A 19,704-nucleotide genomic window follows, 5' to 3' on the forward strand; every position below is an offset into this window, starting at 1 on the left:
GCCACATTTTTAAAACCGAAAATACATAGGATGGTACACTGTTTTTAGTTTCAATAAGTTTTTATTGAGAATATTCTGCATGCAAGTATCCACATAGGTCGGGAGGATACAAATAACACAACTAATAAAACAAAAACTTTAGAACAATATTATTTATCGATAACGTTAAATTCCGTAAAATTTGCCTTACAATGTAGAGAAAATTACATCCTGACATTGACTGACAAAGTCACAACCACTAATGTGAACATTGGCCTTGCATTTCCTTGGATAGTTTGAGTAAGTCAGGTTTGTATGTTGTTGTTTTTAATTTCATCTCTCTCTCCCACTTTCTTTCTTTTTTTCTTTTTCTTTCTCTCTCTCTCTCTGGCTCTTTGTCTCTCTCTCCCTCCCTCCCCCATCTCTGTCACTCTGTGTGTGTGTCTGTCTGTCTGTCTCTCACTCACTCTGTGTGTGTGTGTGTCTGTCTCTGTCTCTGTCTCTCCCTCTGTCTCTCTCCCCTCCCTTCCTCTCTCTCTGTCACTCTGTGTATGTGGGTGTGTCTGTCTCTCACTCATTCACTTAATCACTCACTCTGTGTGTGTGTGTCTCTCTCTGTCTGTCTATCTTTCTCTCCCTCCCTCCCCCTCTCTGTCTCTCTCTGTCTCTGTGTGTGTGTGTCTGTCTGTCAGTCTCTCTCTGATTCCCTCCCTCACTCCCTCTCTCTGTTCCTCTCTCTGTCTGTCTGTCTCACTCACACACACACACACACACACACACTGTGGTCACCTTGTTGAGTGTTCCAATCACATTTGAAACACTCAACAACTGGCCTGCATTTATGGTATTTTGCAGCATTCTGCAGTCATAGGACCAAAATTGGTTGTCACTCGCCCGGGCTTTTGCAGAAGCTTCCCTCCGAAGCCCGAGAGGAGGGAGGGGAGCGGGCACCCAGCACACAGAAGAGCCGCATTAAAGGGTGTAAAGAGCCGCATGTGGCTCCCGAGCCGCGGGTTGCCCACCACTGTGCTAGAGTATCTAATTTGTTCTGTCCCGTGATTCTAATAAATATGCAGACACAGGCTTGGCTGTCTGCCACAACTAATTATACACATAAAACCACCCCTTGGCTAGGAGCCTAGAACGTTATCTTCAAGAAACCAAGATTAGACCTACGGAATGCTTTCTCAACGGCTAGTAAAATGGACTGTTGTTTCCTGCAAATATTCCCCTCCCGTCGCTCCACCTATAAACTCTTTGGGAGGGGCCACACCCATAGCCAGTTGTCCCTACTTCCTTCTATGACGTCTTCTCCACAGCTGTTCCTTCTCTCAGCTCTACGCACTCGCACATCAGGGACAACCTCCCTCTGCTCCTCTTCACTGCTCCCTGACTCAGATGCCACCTGGTGGCCAACAGGCCTCTCTAGTTCCTGCTCTGACTCCAAACATCCTCCAGGGTCTTCCTCATCCTCCAGAGCAGTCCCACAATGGTCTGAGCTGTCAGAGTCCATCAACAGCTCAGCCAGCCACTGCTGGGCCACAACATAATTGTATGGGCTAGACCCTGCTGGAGGTCCCAGGTTCCTCGCAGGCAAGCTCCGGCTGGGCCGGCCATTAAAGTCCATTGTGGCTCCGTTTAAATTGCTTCCGATTACTGGCTTGTGAGCAGGCCAGGAAGGTTACCCTGCGTTGCTGCTGGCTCTCAGGGGCTGCAGCGGGCGGACATCGAGGCTGTGAGTGCGAGGAGTGCGTGTGCGGCACGCCGGCGTTCCTGTGTAGCTGCAAATGGTCCGGAACGACAATGGCGTGATCAGCACTGGCTGTTAATTGCGGAGGGCTGCGCAGCCGACTGGATGATCTCAGGGCTGTTTGCTCACCCGCACCATTGGTTTCTGTCCGGAGGCTTCTCCCTCGTGAGTATGGGGCCCTGGGGGTGGCCATTTTGGGAGAGCTCCTTGGGCGGTGGCCATCTTGGGAAGGTCCTCATGGCGGTGGCCATTTTGTTAAGTGGCCATGAGGTGGTGGCCATTTTGTTGAACCTCCAGGGGGGGTCACATGGTCGGCGGCCATTTTGTTTCCTCTTTTTCTCTGCTACGAGACTCATTGTGACTGCAAGCTCCGGTGAGGTCAGTCACAGATCAACAACAGGAGTTTTGTTGCTGTGTTGGTTGCTGAACTGGTCAGGTGCGGCCTTGGGCAGAGAATTTGCTACAAGACCATGGCTGATTCCTGCAGCTCCTTCAAAGAGCTCCAAGAAGAGAAAGGTTTCCCCACAGGATCCTCCTCCACTGGTGAAGCAAGCTTCCTCCAGACAAGGGGGTACAGGGAATGTGGAGAAGGCCAAACAGGGAGACAGAGATAAGGCCCCTTTGCCCTCTGTAAGGTCCACACACCCCCATCTGAGGGTGGCTCCACTTTCTCCATCCCCTTCCCCTTCAAGGATCTCTGGATCCAAGGGCCAGTTCTATCTCACCCCCACTCTCGAAGGTGGAGGACGAGGAAGGCGAGTACCATCTGCCTACACACATTATGCCTGTTCCTGACCCGGGGCATAGGCACCAGCTGGCACCCAGGCCTGGGCCTAGTCAGGATATTGGTGATTTTGAGGAGTTAATAACATTCAATCTCTTATTCATCGAGCCATTGCACATGGTGTAGCCCTCCAGGGTCTGTTTGAGGAGATCTGCAGGAGATTCGGACGGCCAGTGGTAGACCTCTTTGAGTCTCCGGAAAATGCCCAGCTCCCCAGGTTTTTCACGTGGTTCCCAACTCGGGGAGCGGAGGGGAGCAGTGCGCTAAGCAGCAGGGTGCCCCCGGGTCGGCTTTATGCACTCCGCCCTCCCACTGATTCCAGGGGTGTTGGGAAAGATAGTGAAGGAAGAGGCGGAGGTAATCATGGTCGCCCATACTGGCCATGCAGGCCTTGGTTCACGAACCTGTTAGGTCTGTCCATTACCAAACCCTGGAGAATCCTGCAGGATAAGATATCCCTACGCCAGGGGGTCCTGGTCCATCCAGAGCCTCAATGGCTCCAGTTGACCACCTGGTGTTTGAGAGGGAGATCCTGAGAGAGGCAAGGTTCTCCTCACGGGTGATATGAACCATCGTGGCGTCCAGACACCCAGTCACAACCAGGATTTATAACACCACGTGGTCCACCTTTTGTACTTGGTGCCGTAAGGCACATGTGGACCCCAAACATTCCTCGCTCCTGAATATCCTGGCCTTCCTTCAGGATGGGCTCGATAGGGGGTTAGCCCACAACACACTTCGGAGACAAGTCTCGGCCCTGTCGACTGTCCTGGTCTTGGACGGCCGGGATAGCCTGGGCCGTCATCTGGTGGTGAAGAGGTTTCTACGGGGGGCAGCAAATCTTTGGCCCCCGGTAGTTCACAGGTTCCCCTCTTGGGATTTGTCCATGGTCCTCCTGGCCCTAGTGGATTCTCCTTTTCAACCGCTGAGGACTGTGTCCTTGCAGTTCCTCAAATTAAAGGTGGTTTTCCTGGTCACCATCACATCAGCTAGGAGGATTTCAGAGTTAGGTGCCCTCTCTGTCAGGGAGAACCTTTGTATTTTCCAGCCTAACACAGTGGTTCTGAGGCTTGATCCCGCCTTTATCCCAAAGATAAACTCCTATTTTCATAGGGCTCAGGAGTTAATTTTGCCGGACTTCTGTCCCAACCTCTCTCATAGACAGGAGAAATCCTGGCACAAGCAGGATGTGCAGAGGGCCCTCCATATTTACATACGGAGAACGCCGCCCCGCAGAAAAACAGAGGCATTGTTTGTCTCCTTCCAGCCTTCTGCCATGGGTTCAAGGGTGTCCTCTTCTATTATTGGACGCTGGTTGTGAGCTTGTATTGCCAGAGCTTATGAGGCAAAGGGCAAGCCAGTGCCCCAGGGGATAATGGCTCATTCAACTAGGTGTGCGGCCACCATGGCTGCGTGGAACACTCAGGCTCCAATCGAGGATGTTTGTAGAGTTGCAACATGGGTTTCCCCCTCACCTTTTATTAAGCACTATAGATTGGATGCGTTCGCATCTGCGGAGGCATCATTTGGGTGTAGGGTGCTGCAAGGAGTACATGCGCCCTCGGGTACCACGAACCAGTGAGTTACCGCCCTAGGACTGCCGCTTTGGTATGTCCACTCCTGGACCCTCCTGCGCCATCAGCTGGAGAAGGAACATTGGTCCTGCCTGAACATTCTTCTCAGAGTGGCGCAGGATGGTCCAGGTCCCACCCTAGTTGTTTTTTGGTTAGGTCCAGGTCCCCGGGGGTTACTAATGCTGCGGGCAGGGCCTGTTCTTATTTCGTTTCTCTAGTTGGAGCTTCACCTCGTCGGAATTGGATATCAGCAGAGGAAGCTGGAGGCGTGGCTTAAATTCTGACTCAGTGTCTTGGGCAAATAAGGATTGAACAACCCACTCCTGGACCCTCCTGCACCACGCTGAGAAGAACGTTCAGGTAGGATCAACTTTCCTTATGCACAAGTTCATGGAAGTAATAATAATAATAATAATAATAATAATAATAATAATAATAATAATAATAATAATAATAATAATATTGAATTTATTAGCCGCTCCCTTTCCAAGCAGGACTCGGGGCGGCGTACACTAAAGACATATAAAACATAACACATGTGTACAAACACATAAACATACATATATACGAAGACATACATGTACGGAGGAGGTAATAAATTACAACATTTAGACAATTAAAACCATTTACATACCCCAATAATAAAACCCAATATACAATAAAAATTTAACAAACAGTCGGGGAAAACGAAAAAATTACGGTTGAGCCAGGCCAGATAGTTGAAAAAGGTGGGTCTTCAACTGTACACGGAAGGAGCGGAGATCGGAAATAATCCTGATGTCACGGGGGAGGTCATTCCACAGGGCTGGGCCCATCACAGAGAAGGCTCTGCTCCTGGGTGTCGCCCCCCGACACTGTTTGGTGGACGGCACCCGGAGAAGTCCCTCTCTGTGTGAGCGAATTGGTCGTAGGGATGTGTGGGGCAGGATGCGATCCTGCATGTAACTAGGTCCTGAGCCATGAAGCGCTTTAAAGATCATAATCAAAACCTTGAAACGCACTCGGAAGACCACAGGAAGCCAGTGCAGCTCGCGCAGGAGAGGTGTTACAGGGGAGTATCTAGTCCTCCCCATAATCACCCGCGCGGCCGCGTTCTGGACCAACTGTAGTCTCCGAGTGCATCTCAAGGGAAGCCCCATGTAGAGAGCATTGCAGTAGTCCAGGCGAGACGTCACTAGCGCATGGGTGACTGTGTGTAGGGCATCCCGGTCCAATAAGGGGCGCAATTGGCGCATCAGGCGGACCTGATGGAACGCCCCCCTTGCCACGGCTGTTACATGGTCATCCATGGACAGCCGGGCATCCAGGAGGACGCCCAAATTGCGCACCTGTTCCATGGGGGCTAGTTGCACGCCCCCAATGGCCAGAGATGGAAGCACCTGGTTGAACCGGGGGGCCGGAAGCCACAGCCACTAATAAAAGTAGGAGTATGGCTACATTACACCAGGGCTTGCATTTTCTGTGTCACATGAGAAAAGTACATCCATCTTCCTTTGTCCTTACCACTTGCCATAGAGGGACGATCAAGAGCATCCTGTTATATTGCATTACTGTCTGGTTGGAAGCATTACTGCTTTGGGACAGGAAGACAGTGCAGAGAGTGGCGAGGATGGCAGAAAAGATTATTGATAGTTCACTTCCCTCTATCCAGGACATACTGTAGCATATAACCGATGCTTGAGCAGGGTCCACAGGATTGTCGGGGATGCTACATATCCTCTTCATGACCTGTTTTTCTTGTTACCTTCTGAGAGGAGGCTTTGTGGTATTAGAAGGAGAATATGTAGATCAGGGGTGTCAAACTCAATTTCATTGAGGGCTGCATCAGAGTTATGTTTGACTTTGGAGGTCTGGGATGGGCATGGCCAGCTCAGCATCACTTGTGTTGGGGTGCCTGTGGTGGCCCGAGTGCTCTGCCAGCGAAAATGGGCTCCCAAGCTCAATTTTCAGCTGCAACAGCCTCCTGCAACCTTCTGCCAAAGAAAACAGAGTTCAGGGGGCCACACACAGCACTCGTGAGTTCTGCTTCTGGTTCTGACAGGCTCCTGCAATCCACCGTCAGTGAAAACAGAGCTTCGGGGAGGGGCACATGCAGCCTTCCGAACTCCGTTTTCGCTGGCAGAAGCACCGTGGGCTGGTCCTTGGCTGTTTCCAGGGCAGCCCCATGGGCCAGATCTAAGCACCCTGCAGGCCTGATCCAGTCTCTGGGTTGACTAAGATTAAGATCACTTTTATTGTCATTTTGACACCCCTGATCTAGATTCAGTCACAGTTTTGTTCCATATGAACTCACAAATTTCCTCTTTCTGCTATGTATTTAAAATGGACAGTGATTATGTGTGTTATGTATGAGTAGATATATACTTTCTTTTGTGAGCAGGCAACAGAATTTCATTTTTAATTTGTGCCAGTGTGCTCACAGTCAAAAATGACAATAAAAGTGATCTTAATCTTAGTCTTAATTAGGAGTTCCATTGTCTAGGTAGCTACATTTTGTGGGCCTTTTCTGCTGTGGCACCCACATTGTGGGTTCTCACTTCAGAAATGAGGTCAGTCTCATTACTCCCAATCTCTCAAAAGTGCCTTAAAACCTGCTTATGCCAGCAGGCCTGAGAATCCAGGAGGACAGATACACTGATGCAGTGACTCCACTATTATTAATAGTCCCAGTATCTATTATTTTCTTTTCCTGTTTTGCTTTTATAGTTTTAAAACTTTTCCAGTGATTATTATATGTTTTAGATATAATGTTTCATTGGCTTGTTGTATGCCACCCAGAGTCACCTTCCATGAGATGGAATATAAATGCGATTAATAAATAAATATGGTACATACATATGTCAGAAGAAGTACTTTTGTCAGAAGAAACAGCAAATAAACTTCTAATGAACATATTGGTGAAAGAACTAACTGCACGCCACTCAACAGCTTTGTTCCAGCTTAAATCAATCTTCTATACAGCACAGGATTCATGCTCTTTCAAAGGATGCTTAAAATGCTCACAGAAGCACTGACAAGCACTATGAAATGCGCCAATCAAGCGTTACACTGGCTTATGCCTCTGCAGAAGCCAGGGGCCTAGTTTTTTCTACATGACTATGAAGTATCTCCTAAATTGCTGTGGAGGACAGTTCCCAGCAAATTAGGAACGACTTGCCTCCAGAAGTGGAACAACTTACCTTCAACCCTGGAAATTTTAAAGAAGAGATTGGACAACCACTTGTATGAAATGGTATAGGTTCTCCTGCTTGAGTATGGGGTTGGACTAGAAGTCCTCCAACTCTATTATTCTGATGTGCCCTTTCCTGGCCTCGCGTGATAGCCATGCCATCTTAGGGAAATAAACATTTGAGCCAAGGAAGTGGCAACAAGACTATGAAGAACTCTCTCCTGAATAGAACCAGCCCATCCTGTAATGCTTAAGACTCCCTTCTATGAAAGGGGCCCAGAGGCTATCCTTCTCAAGAATGACCGTGATATCTTGGAACAGCCTGTCTTCTGTGGTTAAGTTGGCCTCACGATGGGCTCTTCAGAAGGTGTTGAGGAGAGCACTCTGACCTTTCTGTTTTCAGGAGAAATTATATTTTCCATGAGAATTGTGGTGGTTAGGATTCAAAAAAGGGAATTTATGATGGGTTCATTTATGTTTTTGACTTGTAAACCAATTGGAGTCAATTGGATGTCAATCAGATTGGATGATACTGTATTTGTGCATTTATTTCATAATCATTATTATCACAGTATTAAAAAGGCATATTTTCTTTTTTATTCATCCCAAATGCAGTCATGTCATAAATGTTTAATAAGAATATAAAAACAAGTTAAAATTTTTTTAAAAAAAGTTTAATCCAGGGGGGCAATTCACAGTCCCTCACACTGTTGGGGGGCCAAACCGGCTGGGTGGTCATGTGACTAGGTGGGCGTGGCTAGGTGGTCCTTGCTATACTTGCTCAACCCAAGAAATCTATTTACTTAACACCCCCCCCCCCAAGGAAAAAAAGTGTACTTTTTCTTGTCATTTGCCTAACTTCATTACAACAGCAGCTTCAGGCTCCTTAAAATAGGCCATTAGAAAAAGAATAAAACAAACAGGATTTTCTTCAAAATAACTCCTAATCATATGTTTCAGATGACCACACAATAAACCAGACTGAGAACTGCACCAATTAAGACTGCAACTAAAACCCCCAAGATGGGCATTGAGAGACATTGGAAGCAGGCGAAAGAAGGCGAGAATCAACACACATACACACACACACACACACACACACACACACACACACACACACACACACACAAAGCCTCCAATGGTGAATTAAGGAGGGATAATGGTACCTCAGACTGTTGGGGGCCGGACTATAGTTTGAAAAAAACATGAACGAATTTCTATGAACACTGCACATATCTTCATTTGTAGTGCACAAAAAACCCATGAAATAATACATTTAAAATGAAGAACAATTTAAACCAACATAAATATACTAATTCAATGGGAAGTGTTGGCCTGCTTATTTGGGATTACAAGGCTAAAGATCTTTTAAGCCTGGAGGAGAACTCACAAACTGATTTTCTTTTTGCCACACTTGTGCATGTGTATATACACACGAGTACCTACCAAAATTGTTCAGCAACCAATTTGGTGGATGTACTTTATATATGGGAAGAATCAAAGCAGTGGGTGAATTCTCCTTCAGGCATTATACGGCGGTTGCATTTGAATTAGTGTTAGTCAACTTCAGATGATTTTGAAAAAGCTAGGAGACATGGAGACATGTCCCCCACCCACCCACTTTTAAAGCGCTACTTTAAAAGCAGCCCTTTCCCTACTCACTCACCAGCCCTGGATCACCTGGCTGTGAAAAACATCTGAAAGGCTGTTTTTGAAGCACTACTTTACAAGTTGGTAGCTGCTTTTCATCCCACCACTCCACGGGCCAGATACTTTGCATTAGCAGGATAAATTAAACTTAATAGTTGCATGAAGGAATAACATAGTGTGGCCTTTCTCTCACATGGGCTGTTTGCCCCATTTCACAGCATGAAACTGGGCTAATGCAGCAGCATCAAAAGGATATGTGTAAATAATAGCATAGAACAGTGGTGCCAAACCTTTTCAGCACCGAGTGCCAAAAAGGGAGCATGCACGCACACAAGCACCTCTGAAACATGCATTCCATATGCCCCTTGAGCAACCCATCTTAATCTGCCAATTTTAATGGAGCCGATTCCAGAATAACTGAATTTTATTTGAAAATGCATTGCATTAGACAGAAAACGTATATGGACAGCACTGTTAATTTAAATAGCATCAAATTCATTTTGATAGCATGTGCCCTTGTCTACTTTGCAGCCTAAAAAATTGCTGCTTCATGGAAGTTCCTGTTCTATTCAAGAACTAATCCCCAACAATTGTAATGTTAACTTCCAATTCCTTAATTCTCTGCTAACACAGTCAATGGTTGTGTTGACTGTGTTAGCAGAGAAACACGGGAAGCTGAAGCTGGCAAGAGGTGAAGGTGGGGAAAGTCGATCAATGTAGCCCTTGGCAGCTTTTCCTAAGCAAAAATAACTCACTCCCAAAGAATGAAGACTTTGAACTAGAACAAGAAAAAGTTACGTGAAAGAGCCCGAAGGTGCTTTTCCAAAAGGCAAGTGGACTTTCTTGAGGTTTTTTTCCTTGAAAATATTTTGCTTTTCATCTCCAAGAACCTTCTTTACTTCATCCAAGCTTCTCAACCAAGCTTCTTAGATGAGAAGCGAAACGTTTTGAAGGAAAAAATGAAGTGGCAAAAATTTCAACAATAACTTTTTCATTCCTTATAATGCTCAACTTGTCACAGCCTCTCCTTTTCTGTTGGTGGACTTTGGTATAATTTGCTTTGTAGGTTAACTTTATGGAATGAGAATGAAAAAGTTCCTACTCAACAGATTTTGCTGAACCACAATTCCCAACAGCCATATTTGGCATGGCCAATCATGATTTTTTAATCTTACAACATCCTTATAAATATCAGGTGCCAAACTCTCTGCAGAGAATAGCCAGAATATATCATATCAGAGTCATCACATTATCGGAAATTGTGAACCAAGTAATACTATTATGTCAATTTTTACATTGCGTTTACCCATTTCTTTATCGCTTAGTTCATTTGATCAAATCATTCCCATATTTCTGGTTTACCATTGCTAACAACAAATGAAAATTACTTCTTTTAGGGCTCCTTAAAACGATTGAAGAGTGAAAGTACAAGAATGCTACATGACAGGTTTTTCTTTCTTCGTGTAAGATAAGCAATATCAAAAACTGGTCTGTTATCATTTCTACCGTGTTTCCAAATTACAAATCAAATCATACAGGCTACTAATCAAGACAGCAGACATTACGCGGCTTTGCTGTTTCTATTAAATATTGTTCTTGGCACCTGGAGTTTGAACAGAAATAATTGCAACCTTCTACATGATACAGGTAATCCTTGACTTACAACCAGTTGCTTAGTAACAGTTGTAGAGGGTTACTTATGACTTGGATTTGAAGTTTCAACAGTTGCCTCCTCCTCACCGCTATCAGCAAAATCAGCCCATAGCAAACCTTTAGCAGTTTGCTAAATGACCACTGCAAAAAAGGTTGTAAAATCAGGTCAGTCACATGGGTGATCTAATTTATGACTGTCAAGACAACTGTCATAATAGTTGATCACAATTATGACCAATAATTATGGTCATAACTTGAGGACTACTTGTACTGAACTACAGCTTTTAGCACTCCTAGCAGAATAGGAGAAGACTTATGTATTGCACAGGTCAGAAGGGCTGAAAAGGTATCTGCAGACCCTTCACATCCTGGACATAAACAGTTTCAACACCTACTTTCAAGATGCTGCCATATAGGCCATTGCATGCCAAAACAATTAAACACAGTGATGGGTCCCCCCCCCCTCCCGCCTTCTATCACTCTGCTGAACATCTAATTCTTACAGTGCTGTCTAATCTCTATCCCAAAGGTGCTTTTTCAAAAGGCAAATGGACTTTTTTCTTGAAAAAGCATCTTTGGGACAACCATGACCTGGATGACTGAGAATCTTTACCCATATAGTATGGTTGTGGCATTATTATTTATCCATATTATCTTCTTCACTCTATTACTATGATTACTATTCTATTGCTTTGCATGTACACTGAGTCCTTTTGTACCACAAATTCCTTGTGTGTCGAATCACACTTGACCAAATAAAGTTAAATACAAGTCAATAGTTCCTAATAGGAAATGATGGGAGTTGTAGTTGAGTGTTATCTGCCCATATGCACTTTTTGTACTTCTGACATAGGGAAATGGACTGGAAATGGGCAGTCGAGGAATACTGAAAAAGTAATTTAGGTAATTTAAAATTTGAAATTAAATCCCGCAGATGCCCAAATCCAACTTTCCAGGATTACCATAATGCAATCCTCTACCAAAATGCTAATACTGAACTCAAAAGGATTTATTTCAGAAAACAGAATTGTCAAAAGCCGTAATAAAGTGGGCCACTCTGAACAGATGATAATGACTATTACATGCCACAAGCAGATCATTTTATTCCAGGAGGGCTCTTGTACAATATTGCAATTCGGCCACATTACAAAGCTATAATTTATTTATGTACCTGTAGCAATTTTCAAATTAGAAAAAAAAACATTTCAAAATTTAGAATTTTACTACAAGAGGTATGTACATAACAAAAAGAGCTTGCTAGCCAGAATGACAGCTTGTAGACCCATTCTTTACATCGAGCAAGACCAGGCAAGGCAGGACGAGCTACAATCTTCCACCCAAATCAGAGGGCTTCAAGGCATTTGTTTCAGGTGGTTCAAGCGAGCATAACTGGATGCCACGTTACCATTTTGACCATTTGGTTCATCTTCAGATCATATGTACATTTCAACAAAATAAACTTTTCAACACCCTATTTTATCTATTACATTTATATGCCACCCATCTTCCCAATAGGGCAACTCTAGGAGGCCTACAGAACGTAAGTATGCAGCTTACTTATTGCCAAATGTGGTACTTGAGTAGCTCACATATGCTAAAGGAACACTAGACTCTAGTGAATGGGTAGTTCAGTAGAAAAATGTTGTAGGAAAAGTTTCAAGACTCTGTTCCTAAAGCATAGCTATGCAAGTTTTAAAATCAATGTTGAGATATTAAATGACAGTTGTCTATCCTTCTCATTAGGCTCAGAGGGATATGTATTTACAAAAGAGTTTATAAGAACCAGGGTGCAGCTGACATTTAATCGCTATCATCAGATCCACGATATGAACCTCGTTCGGAAGCCTCGTTGTTGGAAGCCTCTGGCTCAGACTCATTAGCCGAGCCCTCATTGTCAGAGACTCTCTCTGACTCTCTCTCTGACTCAGCACTGCGGGAAGCTGGGCGAGATTCGTTCTCAGAACCAGCAGATTGACTTCTCCTTGACTGCACAGACTCATTATCTGACTGCTCCGAATCAGACCGTCTTCTCTTTCTCACGGAACCATCACTGTCTGAGTCTTCATCTGAAGGGCGGGCACTGGATCGCCTGGGACTGCCTCCCTCGCTGCCAGACTTGTTACTGTGGTCCAAATCGCTGTCAGACACAACATTTTTGTTACGACGCTGCTCGGCATCATCTGAGTCACTGTTGCTGTTCCTGGCATTGCTGTTCAAGCAAAGAGAAAAATAACATGAAAAACCTCTGAAGCAAAACATTAAGCTGTATGAGAAATACTTCAAGTTCTTGGGAGTTATTTTAATTTTGTCCAGCATAATTGATCTTACGCCAAGAAAGTTCAATGAAATATCATTTGTGATCATTTATTCTTGGTGTACTGAGACTGTCCTTAAGCTGTTATCTCTATAGCCGTGACGGCGAACCTATGGCTTGCAGAGCCCTCTCTGTGGACATGTGCGCCATCGCCAGCTGCTCTTCTGGTTTTCAGCGCACTCATACGTGCCGGCCAGCTGATCTTCGCGGGTGCCAGAGCCCTAGAAACCCAAAGACCAGCTGGCCGGTGCGCATGCATGGTATTCTGGTTTCTGAGGCTCCGGTAGGTGCACATGCATGTTGCTGTTTGGGCAACCAGTGCCGAAAAAGTTCGCCATCACTGCTCTACAGTTTTTGAGATGTCAGCTTATACCTTTTCATCTAATTTTGTAGCCAGGAAAGAAAGTACTCATTAACCACGTTTATACATTTTCAGGAAATTTAATTATGCATAATTGCACTTTAGATGTTACTGAAATATTCTGAATAAAGCCACCTGCAATATGAAAGATCACTTCTGATCTTGAGACAGAATATTAGCTCAAAACACTTCCCCAATGTTCTAAACGGTTATTTTTGGAGTGCAAATCAGCTGCTTCCCATTTGAAACAAGGTATTTCTTACTTCAGATGACTTGAATCAAAATGTTTTGCACTTCATTAGTGCTTTTGGTGCGTTTTCCACATAGATCCAGAATTATCCCCATGCACCGAATCAGGATTAATTACATTGAGCACGAAGGCCAAACAGAAGCTGTATCTCCTTAAATTTCCTTCCTTAGCCTAATACTCCTTTAGGTCTAAATTGGGGGATTCCAAACGAAGAAGTATTAAATGTTACCAATTTATTACAGGTAATCCTCTCTCAATGACCACAATTGGGATTGCCAACTCCATTAAGTGACATGAACGCTAAGCGAAACATCATGTGATTGTGCCCAACTTATGACATCAGCTCTGCTGCAGTCATTAAGCAAATTTCCTGCAATCTTTAAGTGCAACATCACATTATTATGAATTCCTGCCAGCTTCCCTATTGACTTTGCTTGTTGGAAGCCAGCTGTGAAGGTTGCAGTTTGGTCTAGTGGTAAAAGCACCAGGCTAGAAAGTAGGAGATTCTGAGTTCAATTCCCGCCTTAACCATAAAAGCCAGCTGGGTGACTTTGGGCCAATCACACTCACTCGGTCCAACCATCTCATAGGGTGTTGTTGTGAGGAAAATAGGAGGAGGAAGGTGTATTGGATATGTTTGCTATCTTGAGTTATTTGTTTTTTTTAAAACAAGGGGATATGAATAAATACAATGGCAATCACATGACTGTGGGACACTACAACCATCGTAAATGACTGCCAGTTGACGAATGCTTGTGGAGGATGCCGAGGACTGATTGTAAACCTAATTGTCAGCATAGGTTTGAACAGTCACTAAACAGAGCAGCTGTTAATCAAGGACTACCTGTTCCCATGAAGACATAGGAAATACTAATAGATATTGTGTTTTTCATGAAAAATATAAAACACTATATCAAGAGGAAACATAATGAAGAGTCACTTGGTTTACCTGGATTTTGAAAAAGTTTCTTAATCGTTCATAATTTAGTTCTATTATCCTTCAATTAGAAGTTATTTAGGATAGACTAGGGCCGTGATGGCGAACCTATGGCACGCGTGCCACAAGTGGCACGCGGAGCCATTTGTCAGGGCACGCGAGGCGCTGCCCTGTCAGCTGGCCAGCGCGCATGCGCGCGCTGGCCAGCTGAGTTCACCATTTTTAAAAGTTATTTTTCGCCTTCCCCAGGCTCCAGAGGCTTTATAGGAGCCTGGGGAGGGCGAAAAGAGCCTCCCCCGCCCCCCCCGGAGGCTTCAGGGACCGTCCCTGAAGCCTTCGGAACGCTTAAAACCACGCTCCGAGCAATCCGGAGGTCACTTCCGGGTTGTTCGGCGGGTCGTTTTAAGCGTTCCGAAGGCTTCAGGGACCGTCCGAGGCTTCCCTGACGCCTTCGGAGCGCTTAAAACCACGCTCCGAGCAACCCGGAAGTCACTTCCGGGTTGCTCGGAAGGTCGTTTTAAGCGTTCCGAAGGCTTCAGGGACCGTCCGAGGCTTCCCTGACGCCTTCGGAGCGCTTAAAACCACGCTCCGAGCAACCCGGAAGTCACTTCCGGGTTGCTCGGCGGGTTGTTTTAAGCGTTCCGAAGGCTTCAGGGACCGTCCGACTCGGTTCCCCCGCTTTTTCGCGCACACATAGGCGCACACACACACACACGCGCGCCTGCTCACGGACCTACATACACACACACACACATACACACACACCCAGGATGGAAAGCACAAGGCGCCCCCTCTACCAGATCCCGCTGGATCACGGGATCCGCTTGGCTGGGAACTGACGAGGGGCGCGAGGAGAATTCACAATCATCCCCAGTTTAGCAGCATCCAGCCCGGCTCACTGCAGCTGGCCATGATGTCAGAGGCACCACTCTTAAAGGGACTGACAGCCTGGCTGGCGGCCGCAGGTTTGCCCGCTCAGCCTGTGTCTGACTCGGTGTGTGCGTGTGCGCTGGTTCACATTCGCGCCCGCGCGTGGAATTGGGGCGCGCGTTGAAACGCGAGTGGCGTTGGGAAGGGATATAAAACGAGAGGGAAATGCAGACGACAGAGCGGCGTGGGGAGGGGAAAGAGATGAGAGCGGAGATCCCAAACTGAGAGAATCTCACCAGGTTTTGCCCAGCGACTTTCACGCTCGTTTTATGTATGCGTGTCTGCTCAGCTGGGTGGTTCAAGAACTACTGTCGTGGAAATGTAAACGTCCGGGGATTCTGAATTATGCATATTATAGACTTCGTGCCTGTGTGTATTTGTGTCCTAGCTTGTCAGCCTCCGGAGGGCCTTCGGGGGGGTCGGGGAGGCTCTTTTCGCCCTCCCCAGGCTCCTATAAAGCCCCTGGAGCCTGGGAAGGGCAAAAAAAAAACATGTAAAAATGGGGGGGGGTCGCGCGTTGTGCGCGCATGCGCACTGGGGGGGGGTCGCGCGTTGCATTATGGGTGCGGCACGCCCGCACTCGACCCCCCTGCGCTCCCCCCACTTATGGCACGGGGGCAAAAAAAGGTTCGCCATCACTGGACTAGGGTGTATGCATTTTTCACAATTTTGAAATGGAGAAGAAAATACATGTTAACTGTGACTCCATTTTTATCAGAATAAATCAATCACTATTACTTCCAATGTATACATACCCATCATCAGCAATTTTGAGTTTATCTTCATCAGATGAGTCATCGCTTGATGAAATGATGGCTTTAGATTTGATTTTTCCCTTCATTGAAAGAGGCAAGCGTTCTGGCTTGGACTGCAGATAGGGGGGGGGAAAGGGATAGAGCTTATAAAGAAAATTGACTTTCAGTTCTTTAATAAAATAAACTATTAAATATTCCTATTACAGAAGCTTGTGATGGAAAAATAAAACGACTTATTAAATTGCACCCAATCCCATAGGTCTAGGATATAAAAGTAATTTCCAATTGCTAAAGATTGAACTAAAAAACTATGGAGAAAAACCATTCAAACTTTCAAGAAATTGCTATACTCTGTCGTAACAAAGGAGGTTATTATATATGCTGTGAGCCTGGAGATGCCAGGATACACATGAATATCTCCTACACCTACCTAGCTACCACCTCCATTCGACTTTTTGTATTAAAAATGTTTCAAATTAAAAACAGAACAAGAACCAAAAGCTGTTATCCTGGAAGAAATAAGCTCCAATTTTCCACATCTTCATTTCTTTTTCTTTTTTTCTTTTTTTTCTTTTTTTATTGAAAAGTTTTACACAAAACAAAAAAAATTTTTTTAAACATTTTCTCCCTCCCCTCCCCCTCCCCCCACCCACCCACCCCGTTTCCCCACCCTAACCCTCCCTAACCCAACCCCTGACTTCCCAGATAGAGACAGAAGCACAGTTACCAGCAAATCTGAAAAACAAATATCCCAATAATAATATGCATATATCAGAATAAGAACAGGATAATACAAAAAAGACAAAAAAGGAGAAAAACCATCATAACCTCCTTTCCAAAACCATTACTACATATTTATGAAACATTTCTCAACCAAATCCCATAGACACTTCCTTTGAACCGTACCTTAATTTTACAAAATCAATCCAGGGATACCAATCTATAATATACTTATCGTAAGAGTGATCTTTTAGATATACAGAAATTTTATCCATTTCGGCAAGATTTGCTACCTTAAGTATCCATTCTTCTATAGAGCATAATTCTGCTTTCTTCCAATATTGTGCTACCAGCAGTCTAGCTGCTGTAATCATATACAATATTAATTTAATTTCAGCAACAGTGCAGTCAGGTACTATGCCCAATAGAAAAAATTGGGGAGCAAATTTAATTTTTCTTTTAAGAATCTTCTTCTGCATTATCCACCATATTTTAATCCATAAAGCCTTAACTTTCATAAATCTACAGGCAAATTACATCATTTTTATGCTATTTCAAATAATAGAAAACCTTTCTTCTTTTTTGTGGGGAATTGAGTCCATTAACATTCCAGGTCCGCAGCCTGACCATCGTCAAGCTTAGTTTGAAGCTTCTGAAACATAGCCCTCATATCAGTAGGAAATCTCTTAGGCCTTGCTCCTCCCACGGCTTCAGATTGTGTAGGTACATCAACAGAGATACTCGAAGTTTGCTGTATAGTCTTCATTTCTAAATTAATTAATTTAAATTAAATGAACTACGTTAATTTAATTTAAATTAATGAAAAGATGGCGGAAGGAGGCCATCGAGCAAGGAACGTAACATTAAAGAAAGATATGGCTAAAGGATCTGACCTCCCTTATGCTATGTGAAGGACCCTGAATAGGTTGAAGGTTGTAGTGCCTTAATGTAAAACCAATAATCTCAAGTGGAGGCTCTTAGTGGATAACAACACGCTTATGTGAATATGGAGAGACACAGAGCCTGGCCCACCTGCTAGTATGTTGGCTACTACCAGAAGCATGTACTATTAATGACTTAGTTTTGGCCAATGACAAAGCCAAGAAGGTGGCTTCATTCTGTCAGTTTAAATTTGATCTAGACATGGAAGAAGAAGAATTTCTAAAGAGTCCTGAACCTTGATTAGAAAGTACAAATGATTGAGGATGCAAGTGCGCTGAAAGAAAGCATGTCAACCTATCAGATAAAGATAAGCAAAGAGGCTCAAGGGTGTTGCAGACTCCATTTTAGGAAATCAGTCTTTTAGAACTGCATTACATCTCCCACTGGAGCCATTTCATGAATGGGCAAGCCTCTTCCTCTCATCAGCTCTTTTGTAACATGTCCTTACAACGCTACAAATTATGTTTATTAGCCCGGAAAAGGTGGGGACCTCTAGCTAAGGTCCATGCTAAGATGCTTCCAAGTCTTCAATTTAGTTCAAACAGAAATAAGAAAAGCAATGCTACGTGCAAGCGAGGATGGGTACTTGCAATGCTTTCTAGGACATTCCGCCATGCAACCTTAAACTAAAGATTTTTAATTATACTCAAATACCACTTAATGAAATAGTTATAAATCTCACCATTCTTCTCTTCTCAGTTTTGGCTGGGCGGCGCTTCTTCTGTCTGGGTGCTGTCTCGTTTTCATCATCATCAGTATCACCATCTCCTTTTTGAGGTCTTGAGAAAAACACATATCCAAATAATCAACAAAGTTCTATAAACACTGTGTCCTGATCAGATCTCTACAGAGAAAAAAACTCCTACCAATTCTTTGCTTTTTCTTACGTAAACATTTTCCATTAATAGTTCCAGAACTTTACATTAAAATTACTTAACAATATAGACAAACATAATGAGCATCATTTGATTGATCTCGTTTTTTAAAAAAAAAAGCTCACTGCAGATCTAATTCTTGTAATGATTTCAAATAATTTTAAAAACATAAAACAGCAATTAAAAACTGGTATTTACACATCTAAAATAGCAAAAAAAAAGACACTTGTAAGCACCAGTTCATAATAATGCCAAAAATTGCAGTTCAGATGCCATGGCTACACATCAAGTACACCTCAAGGCTTCTTTATTTCCCCACTATCAAAAACTGCTCTTTTCTGAGTTTTATGCAGTGCATAATCAGGCAGCAAAGCAGGTTTGAGCAGTAATGGAAAAAAAGGAATCAAACTTCCCAATGTGAATGATCAAATTCACTGTGTACACCCTCCTTTCCCTCCAAAGAATTTCACCTTCGGCGCTTCTTCTTTTTCTTCTCTCCGTCCTCTTCTTCGCCATCTTGTTCACTGCCACTGCCCTTCCTCCTCTTTTTCTTTCTGGATACTGGAAGATCTTCGTCGCTGTCATCATTGACAAATTCATCAAATTCTCCAGTTTTTCTGGAACGCTGTCACAAAAATCATAAGCCACAATGCATTGTTATTTTTAGATGAAAATCCTCTGTTTACTCAAGCATTTTGGAAGTGAGTTATCCTCTAGTTTAAAAGAATACAGTTAGAAAATTTCACACTTAATTTACGGGGTTTTTTAATCCTTCCTTTCAGAATGTTATTCTTAGGATTCATATTATGCAAACATAGATTAACACAAATCACAAACTGAAAAAAAAAGAATGGTAGAGTAGAATTGGTCTTTAATCTTCTAATGCTACTTTTGCTAACTAACACTAAGCCCTGTCAGTCATTTGTAACTAAGAGCACCTCAAAATTAAAAGTGACGGAAAAACAAAATGAAAAACATAAAATATTAGAATACTAAAATCAAATGTAGAGAACTATGGAATCTAGACTAGTGTTGCTGCTTTTCTTAGAAATGTTGTAAAG

The 19,704-nt window shown here is 43.9% G+C and overlaps 1 protein-coding gene across 1 annotated transcript in view; it reads right to left on the minus strand.

Moving 5' to 3' along the window:
• Positions 1–11,762: 11,762 nt before the first annotated feature.
• Positions 11,763–19,704, minus strand: part of CTR9 (CTR9 homolog, Paf1/RNA polymerase II complex component) — a 32,524-nt gene continuing 24,582 nt past the window's right edge. The window contains exons 22-25 of the mRNA XM_081950710.1: positions 19,114–19,268; positions 18,451–18,547; positions 16,107–16,219; positions 11,763–12,768 (exon numbers count right to left, since the gene is read on the minus strand). Of these exons, the coding sequence (XP_081806836.1) occupies positions 12,360–12,768; positions 16,107–16,219; positions 18,451–18,547; positions 19,114–19,268 (774 nt within the window). The 3' untranslated portion in view covers positions 11,763–12,359. The remainder of the gene's footprint in view (positions 12,769–16,106; positions 16,220–18,450; positions 18,548–19,113; positions 19,269–19,704) is intronic.

The sequence above is a fragment of the Natrix helvetica genome (genome assembly GCF_964273705.1).
Source record: "Natrix helvetica genome assembly, chromosome: 1".
Lineage (NCBI taxonomy): Eukaryota > Metazoa > Chordata > Lepidosauria > Squamata > Natricidae > Natrix > Natrix helvetica.